Source organism: Thunnus thynnus, chromosome 15 (genome assembly GCF_963924715.1).
Source record: "Thunnus thynnus chromosome 15, fThuThy2.1, whole genome shotgun sequence".
NCBI lineage: Eukaryota > Metazoa > Chordata > Actinopteri > Scombriformes > Scombridae > Thunnus > Thunnus thynnus.
The window spans coordinates 30,814,807-30,835,070 of NC_089531.1; the positions used below are offsets into that span (position 1 = coordinate 30,814,807).

General features: G+C 39.7%; 1 protein-coding gene across 2 annotated transcripts; it reads right to left on the reverse strand.

Moving 5' to 3' along the window:
* Positions 1 to 653: 653 nt before the first annotated feature.
* On the reverse strand, positions 654 to 18,658 carry c15h6orf136 (chromosome 15 C6orf136 homolog). 2 transcript variants are annotated; one of them, XM_067611749.1, is made up of 7 exons: positions 18,488 to 18,658; positions 10,552 to 10,800; positions 7,875 to 8,561; positions 5,610 to 5,698; positions 5,294 to 5,494; positions 5,113 to 5,182; positions 654 to 3,653 (listed from the first exon to the last, which is right to left on the reverse strand). In XM_067611749.1, exons 2-7 carry the CDS (start codon positions 10,648 to 10,650, stop codon positions 3,516 to 3,518), a joined length of 1,284 nt encoding a protein of 427 aa, XP_067467850.1. In that variant the 5' UTR covers positions 10,651 to 10,800; positions 18,488 to 18,658; the 3' UTR covers positions 654 to 3,515. The 2 variants fall into 2 exon arrangements, with proteins under 2 accessions (XP_067467850.1, XP_067467849.1); XM_067611748.1 differs by having other exon boundaries at positions 18,362 to 18,658.
* Positions 18,659 to 20,264: the final 1,606 nt, after the last annotated feature.

The following is a 20,264-nucleotide window of genomic DNA, read 5'->3' on the forward strand; positions in this document are numbered from 1 at the left end:
TACAGCTTCACAACCAAAGTAAATGTTCAATGGAAACTGCTTCTACACAGAGATTCTTTTGCATTCAGCGTTAAATGACTAACAGGGATGTATTTCTCTAGTCATACATTTACTTCTGGTCAGGTCTTTTCTAAGGGGCATTAGAAAAGGCCTGACCTGAAGTAAATATGTACACACCGTATAGTCTATAACCATGTATTCACACTGAGTAACTCAGTCAGCAAGACTCCATCCATTCATGTTCCAAACATCTGAGTGAGTAGCCAGTGTGTCATCTGTCTTTGCTGGCAATACAATAATCCAGAGAATAATCCAGAGAGAGAGAGAGAGAGAGAGTGTGTGTGTTGGGCAGTGAGGCTGCAGCTACTGTAGTAACCTGCCTACCATCCGAGAGTAGGCTGAGCAGGCGAGAGCAGGAGAGTTTCTGCTGAAAACAAGTACCAAGACCCAGGGAGCCATAAGAGCAGCTACTCACTAACAGCTGCAGACACTTTCAGTATATAATTGTAGCGTCTGTCGTCCGACTAAGTATTGATAATAGGCTTAGTATTTTACAAATTAGAGTCTTTTATTTGACACCGTGTATCACCGGTAACACCTTTACATACAGCAACACCTTTCGTTTTTCTCAGAGCCCCCACCCACCCCCCACCTTATGTTGTTAATAAGGAACAAAACAAACACTGTGTGTATTTAGGTTGATCTCCCACAGTATCAAATTCTCCCAAACTGACCATGGTAGCCTCTATGCATAGTTTATGGTGTTTACAGTACTTGCCAGGACAATTGTTCATTTAACTACACTGGTGGGAAACAAGATGATTGATGTGAAGTGCAAGTTTTCTCAAAAGACAAGCCTGTTGGTCTATTTGTTCAGCTCTATTGGAAATGAATGGACGGCCAGTGTTTTGTTGACTGTTACTTTCAGTCTGCAGCACAGGTCTGTGGTTGGCCCCAATGTGGCCAAGGTGCTTTATCATGTCTTAAAAATGATCATTTGAAAAAATAATTTTCAACAGTCACAGCACACATCTCTAATGGTTTGCAATGGCTTTTTTTTTTTTTTTTTTTTAAGTGGGCAATTCAGTTGCTTTCACCTCTCCAAACACAGCTCACACACATATATACGCACACACACACACACACACACACAAAGCTGTGTCAGACCATACAGCTGACCTCCACACAGTCACCATAGCTTCCATTCAGAACTACTACCACTGTATGCTGGGCTCAGATTAGAAGATATTCAGGCTGATTAACCCTAACTTTTCCTCTATAAAGATACGCAGGAAAGCTCTGATGTTCAGTTCAGAATTTCTGATCACATTTTCACATCCAGAAAGTCTATCAGACACAATCAGGGCCACAGCAATTAAATCTGTTTGATATTTGCAAGAATGAATATCTCTTCTTTGGATGAGAGACAATGAGAGGCTACAGAGAGGAGGAGAAAGGACCTTTGAGGGACAGACAGAGGTGGAAATCAAACACAATCAAACAATCACTCCCACTCCACGCTGTGATTGGTCAGTACGTGGTCGTGGTTGGTTTGTGGAGCACAGATGTATCAAGAAAAACTTCACCATGTTCCAAAATGGCAGCCCATTCATTCCTATTAAAGATGCTCATTGGACACGCACACAGAAAAACATTTTCACACTTCCACATTTTTAAGCATGCTCACTATGGTCTGTGTATGGGGAAAAAGTATTCTTGCATATAATCTGTTAAATGTCCGTGTATGTGTGTAACAAAGTCTGATTTTAACATCCTTCAGGTCTTATGAACTCTTGTAATCTGAGCCCAACATTGATCCTGCTGAAACCTCTGCACCAGTTTCAGTTTCTGTCTGTGAGCATATTTAGTGAAATGAACTCAACCAGAGGTACACAGCATGCACCTCACCTGTGAAAGAAGCAGCAGTTTACACAAAAAGGCTTTGTATCACATCCCAACACCCTTTCACCACACAGTCCTCCCATATCTAACAAGATGTGTCTCAAATCGTTTCTCTAATGGTACTAAGAAGAGTTTTCACAAGTTTCAGTCTGTGTATTCTTCACCGCGTTATATTCTACACGTACTGGGAGTGCTACATGGCGGACAGGCGGAATCCACTGTTAATGGCTGAAAACCTCCTGAGTAAACCTTTGGCAAGTTTCTTTCTCACTCCAGTTCAAACAGGCTGACTAAGTGTCACGAAAACACCATAATCTCTTTTTCAAACATTGCACATCAGTAATCAGGCGTTCCTATGTCTGAGAATTTAGCTTTGTGATGCATTTTTAATCTAGCAACACAGATAAATGATGTGAGTTTGTATTATGCAGGGTTTCTTCGGAGGTAACAAATACTGTGGCTTAGATAAATAACTGACATATCTAAGCCCCTAAATCATATACCCCAAATATCCTCATGAAGCCACTGTGATAATGGATGGGCTATTTAAAGGAATAGTTCAGCATTTTGGGAAACATGCATTTTCTCTTTCTTTCAGAAAATGAGACGAAAAGATGGATATCAATCTGTGGATGAGGTACGGTGCTGGAGTCAGGACATGGTTAGTAAAAGTTGTATTTCTGTGTAGTTGTAAATTAAATGCAAACAATTCAACAAATCTGGAGAACAGTCATTAAGTCGATAAGTCATTAAGATTTTAGTTCTTCTTTAAGAAGGAAATTGTTCTGGAAATCAACCGTTCAATAAAATCAAAACTCTCTCAACTATGAAATTACTTCAGTGTAGCTTCAGAAAAGAGTTTACTATGTGTACTGTCAGTTCCTCTATAATTAGTACCGGAGTACATTGTTCTTTCAAGGAAACAAGAAATAGCAAAGAAGTGTTACTGAAAGCAAATACAAACATTTCCCAAACGTTGAAATATTCCATTAAGGAGGAGGAAGTTTTTTTTAATTGGCAGGTGCTTGTTTTGTATCATGCAATTTGGATTTGACATGTTACATAAGAGTATGAGAGCACCTCTAGCTTTACCCTTTGCATTGTTCCTCATGTCGAGTCTTAAGAGCTACATCATGAAGTTCATCATGTTCTGTATCAGGCAGCCTCTTTATTCTCTTTAATGTTGGATCTGTTTAATGTTGACTTCAGGTTAAAAGTTTTAGTTTCACATCCTCAAATTTCAAATTGTTGCATAAACATTTGAACAAAAAATGTTATCAAAATCTGTTAAATCTTTTATTACAGTGGCTGTGGGCTGACTGTCATAGAGAAGACACATGTGACATCTGATAACCCAGACATGCAATCAGGTTAACATCTAAAATTATTTCAAATGATAACACTAAAATTAGAAAAATAAAAACCAGTATGAAGTCTTGACTATAATTAATTCAGAGGCAACAATATGAGATTTCAGGACACAGAGCTAAATTTTCCATTTTTAAATGTTCCTATGTTGAGAATGAATGAAACCTGTCAGAGTGGCATGGACCTTAGACACACTGTTGATTCCACTGGCCGTTACTCCTCTAATCATCATCCTTTTTTCCGTTTCAGTCCTGTCGCAGCGAGGACAGGAGGAGGGGCAGCAGGTTGAGAGCAGGTCGGTGCTCCTGCACCCCTAGAGCCACCAGAGCCCCCGCCAGGATGGACGTTACCCTGGGCAGGACAGGGGGCTGAGCTGGCATCACCTGCAACAGGGACAGAGGACAATCACACCGGAAGCTCAGAAGGATGCACAACACAGCTGTCCATGAGTTGTTTTTCCGACATTTTTCTTGATTTACAAGCATACTGAACACACATGTGCAGCTGGTTTAGATGGTAATAGATGGTTTTTGGTGGTACTTGACTATGACAACCCTGTGTGCCTCTAATTTTCTCTGTAATCGTTCGTTTTAAATGTCAGTTCAGCCAATCTCACCGCACGGCTGCTGTCACCAACCTAGATTTTTGTTTGTTTTGTCAGATGATATTGTGATCATTAACCTCTTCCACTCCTGCTCCCCTACCAAAGACCCATTTCTAGAGGGAACAGGTCATGTTTAGGGGGAGATAGTAAGTCAACAGTATATGCCACATAGAAGTGGTATACATCATCTGAAAGCTGGGAGCCTGAAGATTAATTTGGGGTGTTCACAGTTCAACACTGTGTGTCAAGTTTTTCTAGTAATAAATCTGTAATGAACATGTTTTGGTTAGGCACCCATTTAAATTTTAAAAAGTTCAGAGTTTATAAGGGCTTAGAACATTACGATGAAAGTATATGATGGCCATTCACATGCTCAATTATGTCTCATAAGTTGTTACTGCAATTTTGGGGTTTATACATTTATTACACAGATGTGGTGCAAAACGTAACCATTTTTGACCACTTGAGAATTGATAAAAATGGTCTAAAATCCCTCGAGAATACCACATTAATACACCAAGACCTTGAAGATCACCACAGAAAAGTTCATGCTGTGATTTGTTAAACTTTTGACATTTGGAGATTTCTGTAAGAATTGCATTTTTCTGCGATTGAATGGCGAGCACTTTGGTTCTGGAAATTGCTCAGAGACCCCCTTATTGTCATATACCTAGGAAAGCCATACATCCTCTGAATGCCCTAGGTCTCTAGTTTGTGGTGCTAAAGTTTCATGAGGCTGTGATTATCTTAGAGGTCACAAAACATCATTTTATACAGTAAGGTCAAGTTTCAAAAAATCTCAATGAAGAGATTGGTCTTACTACAATGAAACGGCTACTGTGGGTACTAACATCACCACACATGAATACAGTTAGGCTCACTGAAGACACAAGAGTCTCAGCTTTCCAGTCATACCAAATTTATGCAATTCCAAGACTGTTTAGGGACTCAAGTATGCAGAAATATTCAAATGCAGCTGACAGACGGCTGCTTCTGTGGACAGAGACCCACACTGACTCCGACTTGCTTTCAGAGTCTCTGTCCACAGAACCTGCCGTCTGCAGTTCCTGGGGAGCTGAGAGGGCAGTGGCTGGCCAAACTGTCTTCACCAGGCTGACTGACAGCAGAATGAGCTGTCACAAATTCTTTCCCAAATGCGTGTTCGTGAAAAATCCTCTAAAGCTATTAAATAAATGTCAATAGGTACTTAAAAGCATAAAACACAATTAGCTGCTTACTTTTTCAACTTTATGACAGTGAATGAGTCCATCCTGCCCAATGTAAAAAGTAGAGAATGCATCATATGACCTGGAACAGATGACATTTGGATTAAGTTAGTTTACAACCATGACAAAGACACTAAAAATCAAGCTTACAGTGGTAACAGCAGCAGGTCTGTCTGAATGTACTATGTGTTACCTGTAAAGGTGAGATTTGTCTTTGCGGTAGAAGCGCAGCAACAGAGAGTGGAAGGGAAGGCCCCTGACCCTCCAGCGAGCCTTAATGGTCCCATCCTCCATGTGCTTGGTCAGCTTCAGCACCTCCAGCCAGGCCTTGGTGTAGTAACACAGAAACAGGAAGCGCCACAGGGAGAGCGTGAGCTGGTACACCGCACGGCCTCTACAGCCACAACACACAGGGATGGACAAGTCACAAAGGAAGTGACACAAGCAAAGTGATAAGTGTTTGTAATAATGTATCACTATTAACACAAGGTGAGAATGTGAAGATTCACCTGGTCTTGGTATTGATAAGTCCATTGATGAATTCCATATCATTTGAGTACATGGTGTAGTCATGTTTCTTCGTAAAGAAATTTGGAAGCTGCAAAATAAACATAGTTCATCTGTAAAACTACGGTCTAATGCAATCCAACACAACCACTCTCACATGGTAATCCCCTCTGCATTTCATTAGGTATAAATATATAGCAGCAGTTACTCTGTCACAGCAGGAGCCCCATCCCATTCACAATAAATGGGTTTTTATGTGACAGCAGTGGTAGACCTACAGTTAGGGGTGGGCAATTAAATGAATTTTATTTTAAATTATGATTTTGGCTTCAAACGATTATGAAAACAAGATAATTGAGATAAAACAATTATTGTGCCACTTCCCGTTTCGCAATGATGCTCTTGTTTTGTCTTGTATTATAAGAAATCCAGCACACCGCTTTCCTTTACAGTGGTGCGCTTTCAGCCTTCCCTAAAAACCCAAACTCACTCTCACTGGGAATCCACATAGTTAGTGAGATGTGAGTGGCACATAAGTGCGCTCTATCCGTTCAATCCACACCAACTCCGACCTGTGTTCAGTGTCTCTGTCCACAGAAGCAGACATCTGTCAGCAGCAGCTCCTGGTGAGCTGAGAGGACAGCGGCCGGACAAACTGCCTTCATCAGGCTGACTGACAGCAGAAATCTGCTGAACCAAAATAGTTTTCATATCGGCTCCACAAGAAGAAATCAACAGTGTTTGTATTTATTGATTCATTGATTTCATTTCCCCGCCCACCGTAGTGAGTGAGGGGAATCTGCCTGTAGTGAAACAGGCAGCTCACAGACAGACTGGGAGCAATCAACGTAGATACCATTAATAAGCTCAAAACACATGTACAGTGGGATATTTGTGCGATTTAAACAGCTGTCTGTGCAGTTATGATTCACTAAATGCCACAGAAATAGACTGGGAGCTTTAAAAAAAAAAAACATGGTGGTGTCTGTGAGATGGATACATTTCATAAAATGGAAGCATTTCTGTTCCATGAGTCAGTGAATAATCGTGTTAAATAATCAATAATCAAGCAGCCTACAGTGTAAGTCAAATGTTTGACGTACTGTATATGTGAAGCCATGTTGAAGTGTGACGGCGAGGTTAGCCAAAGCTGTCAAAAGTTGACTGTAAACTTAATCTAAAAATAGATTCCAATAGATTTTAAGTCAGTTTGAAACATTGCAAAGATTAATTATATTTAAATATGTCTGACAAGATACAATGAAGGAGCACATGTCAGAAAATGACAAATGATGTTTTATTGTATGAACTATGAACCTTTAGAAAATGCTGCTTTTGCACAGGGAGAACCTACCCTTGTTTGACTATTTGTCTTTTGCTGAGAACTGTTAAAAAGGTACACCTGCCGCCTACATTACCCACTATGCAACTTGGGCCATTGAAAGCTCAGTTGGAGATTCATGTGTTATGCTAGTAGCCGCTAATGTAGCCGGGCATCCAGAGATGAGGAGCTACAGAGGTCTGCAGACATCATTTCTAACTCCAGAGTATTTTCAGAGTTAACGTTGATGTAATAAAATCACAATTTTGAGAAAAAAGGCATAATGTCAAAAAGAACAGAGACATAGCATAACAAAAAAGCTAGTTATATTTCAAATTGTCATACGTTATGATTAGACAATATGGATGTTTTAGCATTTCTTTCTTCCATATATTTTCACCTTGCAAAGGTTTTCAGATTGCACTGCAGTGTAACTTTCCTGTAGGCAGTAAACAACCCCGGTCTTTGTCTCCATGCTATGAAACCTCTGTATTGCTCCATGTTTGGAGATATGACTGCTTCACTGTGTCAGTCTGAATGCAGTGGGGTATTAGCAAGATGCCAGCAGATACAGTAAGTAGTGCAGTGGATTCTGGTTGCCTTCCGTATCAGTTCAAGGGAGTCATAAAGCAGCAAGTGAGCTGTTTGACTCAGCTCCATGGAGGAAACCAGCTGCTGTCTCAAACACTCATACATCATGTTTCATTTCATTTCAGTGTCCTACAGTCTTTGACAATAAAGTTTGCCAGTGAAGTCTACAAACTCAAATATTAGATAGTATTTTACTTCACTGACTTCATGCTACAGGATGTTTGGTTTTAAGAGTCCACAAAAAACAACAACAAATGAACCTCCTACCTCCTACTACTCCTTCCTCTGGTCAGCAGTGAATGATAGTGAAAGTGCAACTTTAACTCATTTATCCAGACACAGAGTGCAGTCTTACCTCTATCCTCAGCCTTTCATACATCACGGCCAGTTTCTCTTCTCCTTCACTTTTTCCTTCAGTGTGTCCCCCCTCTGCTCTCTGTGCATGGCTACACAGAGAGGTAGGACACAGCAGAGGCAGCTCCACAGGCTTGTTCTCAAGTCCAACATCCTGTCTAGATTTCAGCCCGCACACACTAGACGCTGGCTCTGTTCCCGGGCAATGGAAACAATAAAACTGAGAGCCATACATGAAGGGTGCAGGACACCTCTCTGCTTCAAACAGGCTTCTGAAACATCCATGTTCTCTTTTTACAGCGTCACCACTATTTCTCTTGAAGCTGTCGACGTTAATGTCATCCTCTCTACTGCCATCCACCGTAGTCAGGGGGAAGGAGAACTCTGAGGACTTGTGAGCCCCTGGAAGGAGGAGCTCTGCTAATTTATTCTGACCGAACAAAGGGATCTCCAGCAGGGTGTGCAGGCCACCTGACTCACCCTGTCGCACCAGCACGCACATGCTGAGCGAAGTCTCCTCCCAGTCCTCCTCATACCAAGCACCTCTGTGCGGCTGGCTGGCATGAAGGAATGGGTGGGACAAGACAGGCTGCTTAACGTTCTGATACCTCAGGCTGTTGGGGGGCGCCAAGGCCCATGATGCACTGCTCAGGGCGCGTGTCTGATAGATCCACTGCAAGTCGACCACCTGAGGGAGCAATAAGGGCTCAGTAAGATTATCTTTATCATATTATACAGTTAGAAACACACTGACATTTTATAGCACTAGCAGTCTGATATTAGAAACATTGTTAGCGCATATAGAGTCAGAGTAGAAGATAAATATCAGTTTTATCTCCAGTACAGAGACAGATCCAGGCAGTCCTGGTGCCAGAGGAAAGTAACTGGCCGGGCATTTGGTTTTTATGGGTGGCCCCCCCCCCCCCCCCTCAAGCACCATCACGACTCAACTATCACCCTGTCCAACCTGTACAAACATCAGCCATGCTTAATTTGCATACAATAATGCATCAACCATCACTCATGACTGTGTAATGGTACAGAGGGTACAGTGCTGTGCAGGGAGTAAACCTCACTCCTCGACACCTTAAGAGTCGTGCTGGCCACAGATGATCGCGCCCATGGGTTTTAGCCTCCTTGCTAGCAAGCCTGCCTCTCATGTCTAGGTTGTGAGTTTGAGTCCAGTGCAGGACTGTGCTTGTCTACACAATACAGGTTACAACTGCAGTTAAATTTTTCGACTGTTCCAGCACCAAATACTAAATAATCATTATAAGACCATGGTGAAGCATACACATACGATACAGAAAGTGCATCACCAAAATGCCACATATACATACACACACACACACACAGATGAAAGTGAGCCCTTTGCCTAATAAATTCAAGTGCCATAAAGTTTAAATGACCAGTGTCCAAAAACAAAACTCATATAACAGTGGCAAGTGAAGCCTGCATGCATCCTTCTGTCCACTCACAAGTGGTGCAGGCATAAGAATTTGCACGAATCAATCAAAAACTGCAGATATCTAAGTCCATTCATACCTTTAAAACATGTTCCTCCTGGTTTGATGAGTGGCAAAGTCCTCGATTAGAGTAGAATGATCCAGGGTTCCAACAATGTCACTTTCCATGTTAAGTCAAGCATGATTACGTTTCAATTTAACCTGTTTCGATCGTTAGCCCCAGCATGCTAACTTCAGCTTTCAAACTTTCCACTCTGACGTCACACCGTTTCAGAGCAGATATTAAACAGCGGTTTTAAACAGCATTGATGCTAATTTCTCCTGGGAGGGCCAAATTCTTAGATGGGCGGGTTCTGACCCCTCAAGGCTAATACGTCCTGGACCCCCAAGATGTCTTAGCCTAGCTTAGCACAAAGTCTGGAAAGCAAGGGGAAACTGCTAACCTAGCTCCATCAAAAGAGAAAAAAAATACAGTCACGGATAACTTCTCAGTTATCTGATTGGCATGTTGTATCTTATAACATTTAGTAATAAAAATGTGTTTAAAAAAACAAGATATTTAGTTTTTAGTGGCAGATAACATTGGTGCTATTACTTTCTAGAAGCAGTTCCAACATTTAACTCCTCTCTTAACTCATGAATTGTTTTATATATTTCTGGCCATGTTAACGAAATGTGATACACTGTGTGAAAATAATACACCTTAAGAGATGTTGCTAAGCATTTGTTTTTGTTTTGTTTTTCACCAGGCAAGCTGTTTTACCCTGCCTCCAGTCTTTATGGTACGTTAAGCTACGTAGTAAGTAGGTCCAGGTCTACTAACAAATGTGGTTTTGGTAATCTGCTCCTTATTTTATTTAAAAGTTCAATGTGTGAAATTTGTGTTTCTGCGAATATTAAAGTCTGAGAAAAACACCAAGCTACTCTGTTTGAAAGCATTTGTTCAATGTAGTCTAAAAGAAGCAGATCTAAAGTTGGTAACACTAGAATTATAGTGTTTGTTGGAGAACATTTTTTAGGGAGATGTCATGAGACTGGTCACATTTAAAGATATTCAATACTGATGGAACACACACACACACACACACACACACGCACACACACACGCACACACACACGCACACACACACGCACACACACACACACACACACGCACACACAGAAGACCTGAACGAGAAATCAAAGAGATGATCTTAGATTCAAGCACATTACCTGACTGAGACTCAAGCTCTGGTTCGTGATGGGTTGCCTTCTGCCATGGCTGCGGACACAACCCACCCAGAAGGCGACACCCCCTCTGCTCACAGCCATTCACCACAGGGGCCAAGAGTTACCCCAGTCACCAGCTGACCATCACCCGCAGCACAGAGGACACCGCAAAGCCACACGGACCGGCTCCGTCAGATGGACTGAGTGTGGATAATTACCATCTACAGCAACAAGCTCTCCACCCCAACAAACCTGGCCACAGAGAAAAGAGAGCAGCATACTTACATGAGTTGAGAGAGTAGAGTTTTATAACCAAGTGGTGCTACAGCAAGTCACAGTTACTGAAACTGGGATTGTGTAAAATTATATCTGCTAAAAATGTTCACTTGACAAAGATCAACTCTATGAGTTTGTTGACATACGGTAGTTGATAGAAGAATAAACAACTATTTAATAACTAGAAATGCATTTCCTGCAGAAAATACATGTGAATGCTGAAAGTTGAAATAAATTGCAAAGCACTGCTGACAATACTAAAGACTTGGTCAGCATCCCGATCTTTACAATTTTGCAGAATTTTATTACCATGGCATATTACATTTAAGAGAAACAGAAGTTGGTAATAACTGTGGTGGTGTTTTGTTAATGGCCACAAGATGGGGCTATTGGTGCCATGATTCAGTGTGTTGTGCAGATTCTCATGGGGAACTTGTCTACCAAGTTTCATTTTATTAAAGACAACAGAATTGCAGACATATAATTTTCAATTGCAATCCAATTCAGTATTGAGGAGTTATGGCCCATTAAGTGCATCAGGCCACGCCTTCAAAAGTTAAGTAACCAATTACAGACAAACCGTTAAGTGATATCCAAAAACGAATTAGTAAGTTTGTTTGGGGTCCTCTAAATATGGTATGTACCAAGTTTGGTAAAGACTGGATGAAATATGTGCCAACAGAAGCAAAAAATGTTTATAAATTTAGGCGCAAATGGCCTATATCAGTCTACTTGACATCATTGAAGGAATACACTGTGCAAATATTTGGATAGGCCTCGTGGTTCATAAGTTATTGGCCAAATCGTAAAATGTGTGATAACTGACCACATGGTGGCAATGTTGGGCCCATTTTTGAGTATGTTAAGCATTTCCAGATGGGACACCCATCCATGAAGTTTGAAAACTTTAGCACTTTTAGTTTTTGAGATATTAGCTGTCAAACATTCCTCCCATTGATTTTCCATAATAAATTTTAATATTAATATATATATATATATATATATATATATATATATATATATATATATATATATACATAAAAAAAATCACTGGAATATGCTAGAAAGATGAAAAGTAATAGCATAAATGTCCTTAAAGAGCTGAACATTGATATTTGAATGGTTTCTATCGCTCAAAGTATGGAGGAGTAGAAAGCTTACAAAAAACATGTGGAATGATAATAATAATAATTCAAAAAGAAAATAAAAAAAGAAAAGAACGGGACAGAGCGCACAGTAAACTCGGCAGCCAAACATTTCTCTGTTCTATATTTCTCTGTTTTGTGTCTTCAGGTTAGGCTAACCCATTGTTGCTAACTTTGGAGCTAAACCCCTTTACTTTTCCAGCATTTGGGGAAACAAGAGACGTGACTTTTTAGCATTCATTAACTCACTGTACTGACAACTTACTACTAACCTTTTCCTCTGCCCCACTCGCATCCACCCTCACTTCTCTGCCCCTCGCTCTTTCCCACTCACTACGCAAACATACTCCTTAACGGAGCCACGCCAATAGTTTCCCAGGCAACGACAGAGGTTGACTCATGTACCGGAACAGCGCTGCTCAGAGACTCCCAAACGCTGTTGATTTCTGAATGAATGGATATTCATTTGTTCAAATATTAAAAAATATTTTTTTTGGCCTGGCGGGGGTTCTCGTTGTTATCATTATGGAGAAACACAGATTCAGTAAGTGTTCAGTACGTTCAGTAAACGTTGAGTACAGTTAGACCCAGCAGTCTCTATTAGGTTGGGTGAGTTCAAAGTTTTGAAAACAACAGGGGTGTTTTGAATACACCCCTGTTTTCACAGGTAATTTGTTAGTCTGTCCCTAAAGAAAGTTTCTCTGTGCTCATTGAAAATCCAATTTTAAAGGGTCTATGAGATTGGTGACATCACAACTAGTTTGGAGCCAATCGTTGTGCAGCATGCACAAATGTGATGTGGAAACTTGAAGCCTCCAGTGCACATACACTGAGAATGGACTTTTCATTTAAGTAGGGGATATTTTGTGTGTCCAGCAGGACAACTTTAAAATGAATATTTGCATATTTACAGACATGAACCTGTAGTTCATGAGAAGGAGTAGTGACATTTTGAGAATATTAACATGGCAATCAGTGTTTCCTCTATATGCTTTGAACAGCGGCAGAACAACATTGCTAAATGATGAATGCCGAAGCTGAATTTTCACATTGTGTATTATAATCATGACAAACACAAACTGCACATACATCCTCCACTTCGAGCAGCTGAGTAAAACTAGCTGGATAGAGAATGGGAACTGGTATCATGTATGGCCTCTCTCTGTCCTCCACACACACACACACACACACACACACACACACACACACACACACACACACACACACACACACACACACACACACACACACAGGAGATAGCAGTGCAGAGGAGCTGCAGTGGAGACAGTGAACCAGGTGAAGTGAAAGAATTAACAACCTCTATGTGGTTACTGTAAGTGCAATAAAAGCTTTGTGAGTAAAAAGCCAACAAAAACTTTATTAATACACCTGTTCAACAAGCATAAAAATGTAGAAAAGGCACATTATGTTTTACACAACCACAGCGTGCTGGTAAAGCTAATAGCGAATTGTTATGAATAAGCTAAAATGAAAGCTGTCTATGTGTAGCTGCTGTAAATGTTTAACTTAGTTTGCCACGTATATTAAAAGTAGTCAAACCAGTAGGGCTGTAGTCTACTGGTCAACTGGTCGATTAGTTAATCGATATACTCTCGTCCGACTAAATTCTCATTGGTCAAATAATCTCTGTGTTATTTTCTTAATGAGAAAGTGCTACATAAATAGCTTTCTAGGATTAATCCATTATTTCCTGCAGCGGGAGGGACAGACTAACAAATTACCTGTGAAAACAGGGGTGTATTCAAAACACCCCCGTTGTTTTCAGAACTTTGAACTCGCCCAACCCAATGGAGACTGCTGGGTGTAACTGTACTCAACGTTTACTGAACGTACTGAACATTTACTGAATCTGTGTTTCTGATGCACGTTATTGTGGTATCAGTCAGAGCTCCTCCACTGTCTCCAGCTTGTGTGGAACGCTGTTGCTTGAGTTCTTACTTGCACCAAGAAATATGGTCACATTTCCCCCATGCTAGCCAATTTGCACTGGTTCCCTGTTAGATTTCAGACTGATTTTAAAATTGAACATTACTTTTAAAGCATGAATGTACTGACTTGGGTTGCAGCAGGTTTCACGGTATACCATGGTATGGAAATTGACGGTTATCATACCCTATGCATTGGCTTATTACTGGTTTTGTTTAAAAAAAAAAAAAAAAAAAAAAGGGGCAGCCTCAACTGCCTGTCAGACTTGGCAACTGGTGCCACACACATATGAAGTGGAGAAAATGGCAGAGAGAAGTGAGACTAATGCCACTAAAAAAAAATTGAACATGGAGTTGTCCTTGAGGAAGGATATTAAATAATTAAATATTAATATTAAAAATGTGGATGCAGAGTGGCTGTGAAAGGAGGGAACACTTCCCTCCATGCAGATCCAAGTAGGTGTCCTGTTAATTAAACTTACATCCCTAACGAAAAAAACGTGAACTTTTGGACGTCGATCATAAAATGCGCTATTGATATCATTTTTGACATCCTGGCTCCTGGCTTCATCTGTTTTGCCTTACAAACAGACACTCACTGACCCCAATCTGACCCCATAAAGAAACACAAACTTTCTCGGCTCAGGTGGCTGACATAAGTGTGTGTGTGTGAGTTAAAGGTACTGACGGGATCAGTGCTGGCTGTGCTGTTGTGCACCTACAGTAAATTGGCAACTATTTTGATAATTGTTTAGTGCACTTGTGAAGGCCTCTCTCACTATTTTGAAAATTTTTACAAACCAAACAATCGATTTAATGGAGAAAATAATCAGAAGATTAATCCATAATAAAAATTATCATTAGTTGCAGTTGGATACAAAATGATTCCAAAGGGCTTCACCTCAACCAAATACAACAGTAAAATCCTGCTTTTACATCAATGCATGAGTAATAATAATCTAAAGATATATATGTGAGTATAACAGTCACAGGGGACATTTTTCTGCATTGATTACTTTTAATACTGAAAGTACATTTCTGAATTAGTTAGAATTAGTTGAAGATTATGTACGATTTTAGTCGACCAAGATTGTCTTTGGTTGACCACAGCCCTACAAACCAGTCCCCCCTCTCTCTACGAGCGGTACCTGCTGAATCACATCCGCAGCAGAGGGAGGAGGACAGAGGACAGGATTATGTGGTGACTTTTAGGGCTGTAGTCCATAATCTTCAACTAATCGATTAGTCACATAAGGGGGGGGGGGGGGGGGGGGGTAGAGTGCACAGTAAACTCGGCAGCCACTCATTTCTCTGTTTTGTGTCTTCAGGTTAGGCTAACCCATTGTTCCTAACTTTGGAGCTAACCCCCTTTACCTTTCCAGCATTTGGGGAAACAACACAGACTTTTTAGAATTTATTAACTGACACACTGTAGTCTGTACTGTACATTTACTGCCAGACTGACAAATTACCGCTAACCTTTTCCTCTGCCCCGCTCGCATCCACCGTCACTTCTCTGACCCTCACTCTTTCCCCACTTGCTACGCAAACATGTTGTTGTGAAAACAGGTAATTTGTTAGTCTGTCCCTGCCACCACAGGAAATAATGGATTACTCCTGGAAGGCTACTGATGTAGCACTTTTCTCCTTATGAAAATAACACGGAGATTATTCGACCAATGAGAATTTAGTCGGACGAGAGCATATCGACCAACTAATTGACCAGACGACCAGCAGACTACAGCCCTAGTGACTTTGCTGTTGTAAACTGCAAATATTTATTTATAAAAAATATTTTTTAGTTATATTTAAATTTATATTTAAAATAATATAGCCGCAAGGTGCCACACACCTTCTCACAACTTGAGGCAATGACATCACGTGCAAAACGGGGGTATTGTGCATATTTAAACTTTAAAAAATTCACAACAATTTAACTGTTGGGGATACAGTTCTGAAAAAAGATAGACATTTCGGTGAAACATGTTTAAAAAAATTGGCCTGCAAAGTCCCTAATATTTTGATACATACACCATTTTGCCACAGTCATGCATATACTCCAGCATTGCTGGATAACACTTTTGCTACACAGTGTGTAAAAGGCCTTTACATAAAGGAATTCTATTTAGACAACATGTTTGCATCTTTTTCTCAGTGAAGCTTAAAGTGCAGTCTACCTCACTCTAATTTTTTTCATTACATGTAACTCATCCAAGCATTTTGTGAGGCAAAACATCCCTAATATTGAGACCACTTGTGAGAGACACACTCTTTTGGAATCGCTTTCTCTTTTGCCCGAGAATAAGAAGGTTCTAACTAAATTTGTGAGTTTTTTTTCTCAGGACTCTTTATCTGTCAACTGTATCCAGAGGGCTTGGGAGGGAAATCAATGCTGTGCTGCCTGATAAAATATGGAGGACTGCACTTTCCCATATTCACAGTTGTTCAATACAGCAGACACAACTTAATTCAGTTCAAGGTGACTCACCGTTTCCATTACCCTAAGGTAACGATACATAAATTTTAACCCCTGTCTCCCAGATCTGTGATAAATGTAAATCAAATGAGGGTACAGTGTTGCATTTATTTTGGGACTGTCCACTAATTCATCCATTCTGGTCAAGGATTTTTTCTTTTTTTTCCTGGGGTTTACCAGAGGACCCTCGCTCCTGACAGGGACTTGGCTCTCTTTGGATGCTCAGAGGACTCTTTGACTCTCCCTTCGCACATTCAAACAGCTTTATTGATGGGCACGGTACTAGCAAAAAAAAAACTTTTCTCAAAGACTGGACGATTCCAACTCCACTGTGCTTTAGAAACTAGTTGCATGAACTTGCTTTGGTTATCCACATGGAAAGACTGTTTTAAAAATTCAACCTTGGGTCTCTTTTTGCAATATCTGGGCTCAATTTGACCATATTTGTATGTATTTATACATTGAGCTTTTTTTTAAAAAAAATGTATTTATTTTTTTGAATATTCCTCTTTTTGTTGGGCTGCAATTAATAGTCACTTATGTATGATGTGTAGTTATGTACTTTTGTGTCCTTGACAAGTGGTTAGAATGAACTTTTCTTACTTGTATTCCTCTTCCCTGGTGTGTGTGTGTGTGTGTGTGTATGTAAGCGTATGTGTACATGTTTAAGTTGGGTTATGGGTACTGATTTTTGTGTGGTTTATATGTTGCTATGAATAATTTGTCAATAAAAACAATATACAAAAAATAATTTTGATGATGTGGACACAGGCTATTTTTTAATTCATTACCATGTTTAAAGGAAGAAGGTATCATGCCTCATATTGCACTTTAACATTAGAGTATGGAATATTTTGTATCTTTTAAGACTTTATTATTTTATTTATAAACCTGGACATCTTGAATGTTGTTTTCATTTTCCCATTCCATGGGCAAAAGTTCCTTGCTTTAAGTGGTTTAAAGAATAAATGGAAAGCAAAGTTATAATTATCTCCCCCCTTTTTTTGCTGATCCGAAAAATTATCCTATCCATGACTCAAAACCGTGATACGATCCAAACCGTGAGTTTTGTGATCCATTGCACTCCTACTTGAAAGCTTTGATTTTTCTCTCACATGGGTCTTCCACTGAGGGTTTCAGAGACTCTGCCAGGAGCACATGATCTGCAGCAGACCACAAGCTTATAATCAGAGACTCCATGGTGACCGCTGAGACTGAATTAACCAGACATGAACACACTACAATCTAAACGTTTCACACGGCTGTATCCTTAAAACTTGTGATGTCCAAAATAAAGGAGCTGTGCAGTAATACTGTAACAGTCTCTTCTCAGTGAATATATTTGGATTGTTAACGTGCGTTTAAACAAACTGATTTGAAGACATCACTTTGGTAACCTGTGAAGGGCATGGTGTTGTTTTAAACATTTGACAGAATAAGCGATTCATGCAAAATAACCCACAGAGTGACTGATGATTCAAATAATAGTTGACCTAATCGCAACACTAACATCCTGTACTGCAACGTAAATGTTATTGATGGCAGTACGTAATCACTGACAATAAACCGGTGCTGTTAATTTCTAGGAACGCACACAATGTGATTACGGTATTTGTTGAGGAAATGAGGACAGCACAAATTAAGTTACTGTAGTCTTCAATAAATTGCACAAACAAGCTAAGACTGACCATTATTTATCGCATTAACGTTAGCTTGATCGTTTTTTAATGATCATCGCTATTTAGGTTAACGTGGAAAACTGCATTTTATTTTTTAGTATCAACTGTTCACTTTTGAGTCATAGGCAGAATATTCACCACAAATTACCATGGCTCCAGCTATCATTATGTCACTAACGTTGACATTAAGCTATATATTGGTTAGCGAGCGATAGCTGTTAGCGTTAGGCTAACTGCTACCAGCTGGTAGTCAGCTAGCTACAAGCTTGGCAAACGTCCCTGTAATGTTACCTTTTACGGACGAAAACCCGCTGAAGTCAGTGTAGATGCAGTGGTTCTCCAAGTCAGGCTTTATACAGTCGTCACAGGCAGATTAACGATTGTAACATACTAGTAAGCATTACTTAGCTAACTTACGCGAATGTCACCCCAGCCCTATGTGTCCTTGTCCGGCCAAACGCGCCACACGCAACCGGTCGTAATGCTGCCTTCACTGCTGTGGGAGAAATGGCCACTATCCAAGTTCTCCTTGCCTGGCCAAACCATGAATGTATAAAGTGAACTGGATACAGGAACAGCGCCGGGCTCTGAGGCAAATCTGGCATAGCGGCCAAACCATGTAATGACAACGTCACGTGACGTACACTAGCCCAAAAAAGAGACTTACATTGTGAAAGAGACGTCTGTAAATCGCCGGATACATTTTTTGAGCATCATAACCCCCGCGAAATGACTCGTTTCACTATCAGAATTCGATCAATTCAGTCCAATAACGTGTCGAAAGTCTAGAGGAGCCGCACGATTAAATCATGTTATTCCCATTCAAGTTAGCCGGAGGGCTAAACCGGAAGTTAGCCGTCTCAGCCGGCGGAAGTCTCTAGTGAGCAGGCTCCATGGGCGCATGCGGCCCATATTTGCAGAGCGTGGGCGCTATGTTTTTATCATGGTTTTCATCCGTGTATTTCTTTGCAGCGGGAAGTGACTTTTTTCTTTTAATTAATTTTTATTTGCAATTTTGAACAGTAACAAATACCAGTGGGCATATATGCCAAGGGTCAAGGGGCAAATAAACTAAATAATGAAAGAAGAAAAAAGGGTTCAGCAGTTCAGACAACCATACAATTTACACATATCAAGAGTTTTAACGGCTTTCAGGTTTGTAGTGCTGAACGGCTTGTATGTATTGCTGCATTTCATTTATAAAAAAAAAATGTAAAAAAGGTTTTCTATTAGAAAATTCAACTTTGTGAATATGAAATTTGGCTAAGATAATAAAAAGATGTATAATATAATACTATTTTTGTTCTGTATTGCAAGACGTCATAAAAAAACACACACATCTCTGTATAGTAATGAATTGAAAAGAGGGTAAAGTACCATGTTTGAGTTTGATTGAAGCATTACCATTTGAGTAAAATGTTTTGATAGATTTACAAAAATAGTCACCAAAACGAAATTTGTAAAGTGATTGATAAATAAATTCTTGTTCCAGGAATCAAAGGCCTTATAAAAATCCCAAAAAAGAATAAATCCATTTTCATTAATAAATTAAGAATAATTGAATAAATTCAGAACCAATCTAATACTGTTTGCAATATGCCTATTTGACATAAAGCCAGATTGTGATTTGTCAATTATAGAGGCTAAGGATTTCTTAATTCTATTTGCAAGAATAAGAGCCAGTACTTTGTAGTCATTTTTGTGTAAACTGATAGGGTGCCAGTTGTCTATCAAATGCAAATCTTTTTTTGGGTTTTAGAATGAGGGAAATAAGGCCTTGTGTTAGTGTAGGTGGTAATACTACAAGTTCAATACTTTCAGAAAAGACATTAAAAAAAAGGGAGCCAGTTAATTGGAAAATTTCTTATAAAATCATCCATCATTGCCCGGAGATTTGTTGTTTTCAAGGCTTAGAATAGGATTCAGAACTTCATCATGATATCTTCATCATGTTATTTTGCTGTCACAAAGAGCTTTATAATCTTCAGAAATTACTTTGCAATTTTTAATGGAGTTTAGAAGTTGATGTTTTTTCTTCTGAAAAATTTTAAGTATAAAGTTTGCTGTAAAATTCTGAACAAAAGGAATCGTTTTGTGATCATTAACAAGGTTACCATTAACTTTTAAAGCATCTGTGGATGATTTTTTCAGTTTGGATTTTTCTAAACAAAAAAACCAAAATGTAATGTTTAAA

What these genes read in the sequence shown, in the direction of transcription:
- c15h6orf136 (XM_067611749.1), bottom strand. Translation starts at nt 10,650, where the DNA reads ATGGCTGTGAGCAGAGGGGGTGTCGCCTTCTGGGTGGGTTGTGTCCGC. An exon ending in ATGAAAGGCTGAGGATAGAG is followed by an intron (nt 5,699 to 7,874) that starts GTAAGACTGCAC and finishes TTTATTTTGCAG; the next exon opens with CTTCCAAATTTCTTTACGAA. An exon ending in ACTGTCATAAAGTTGAAAAA is followed by an intron (nt 3,654 to 5,112) that starts GTAAGCAGCTAA and finishes TCCCTGTTGCAG; the next exon opens with GTGATGCCAGCTCAGCCCCC.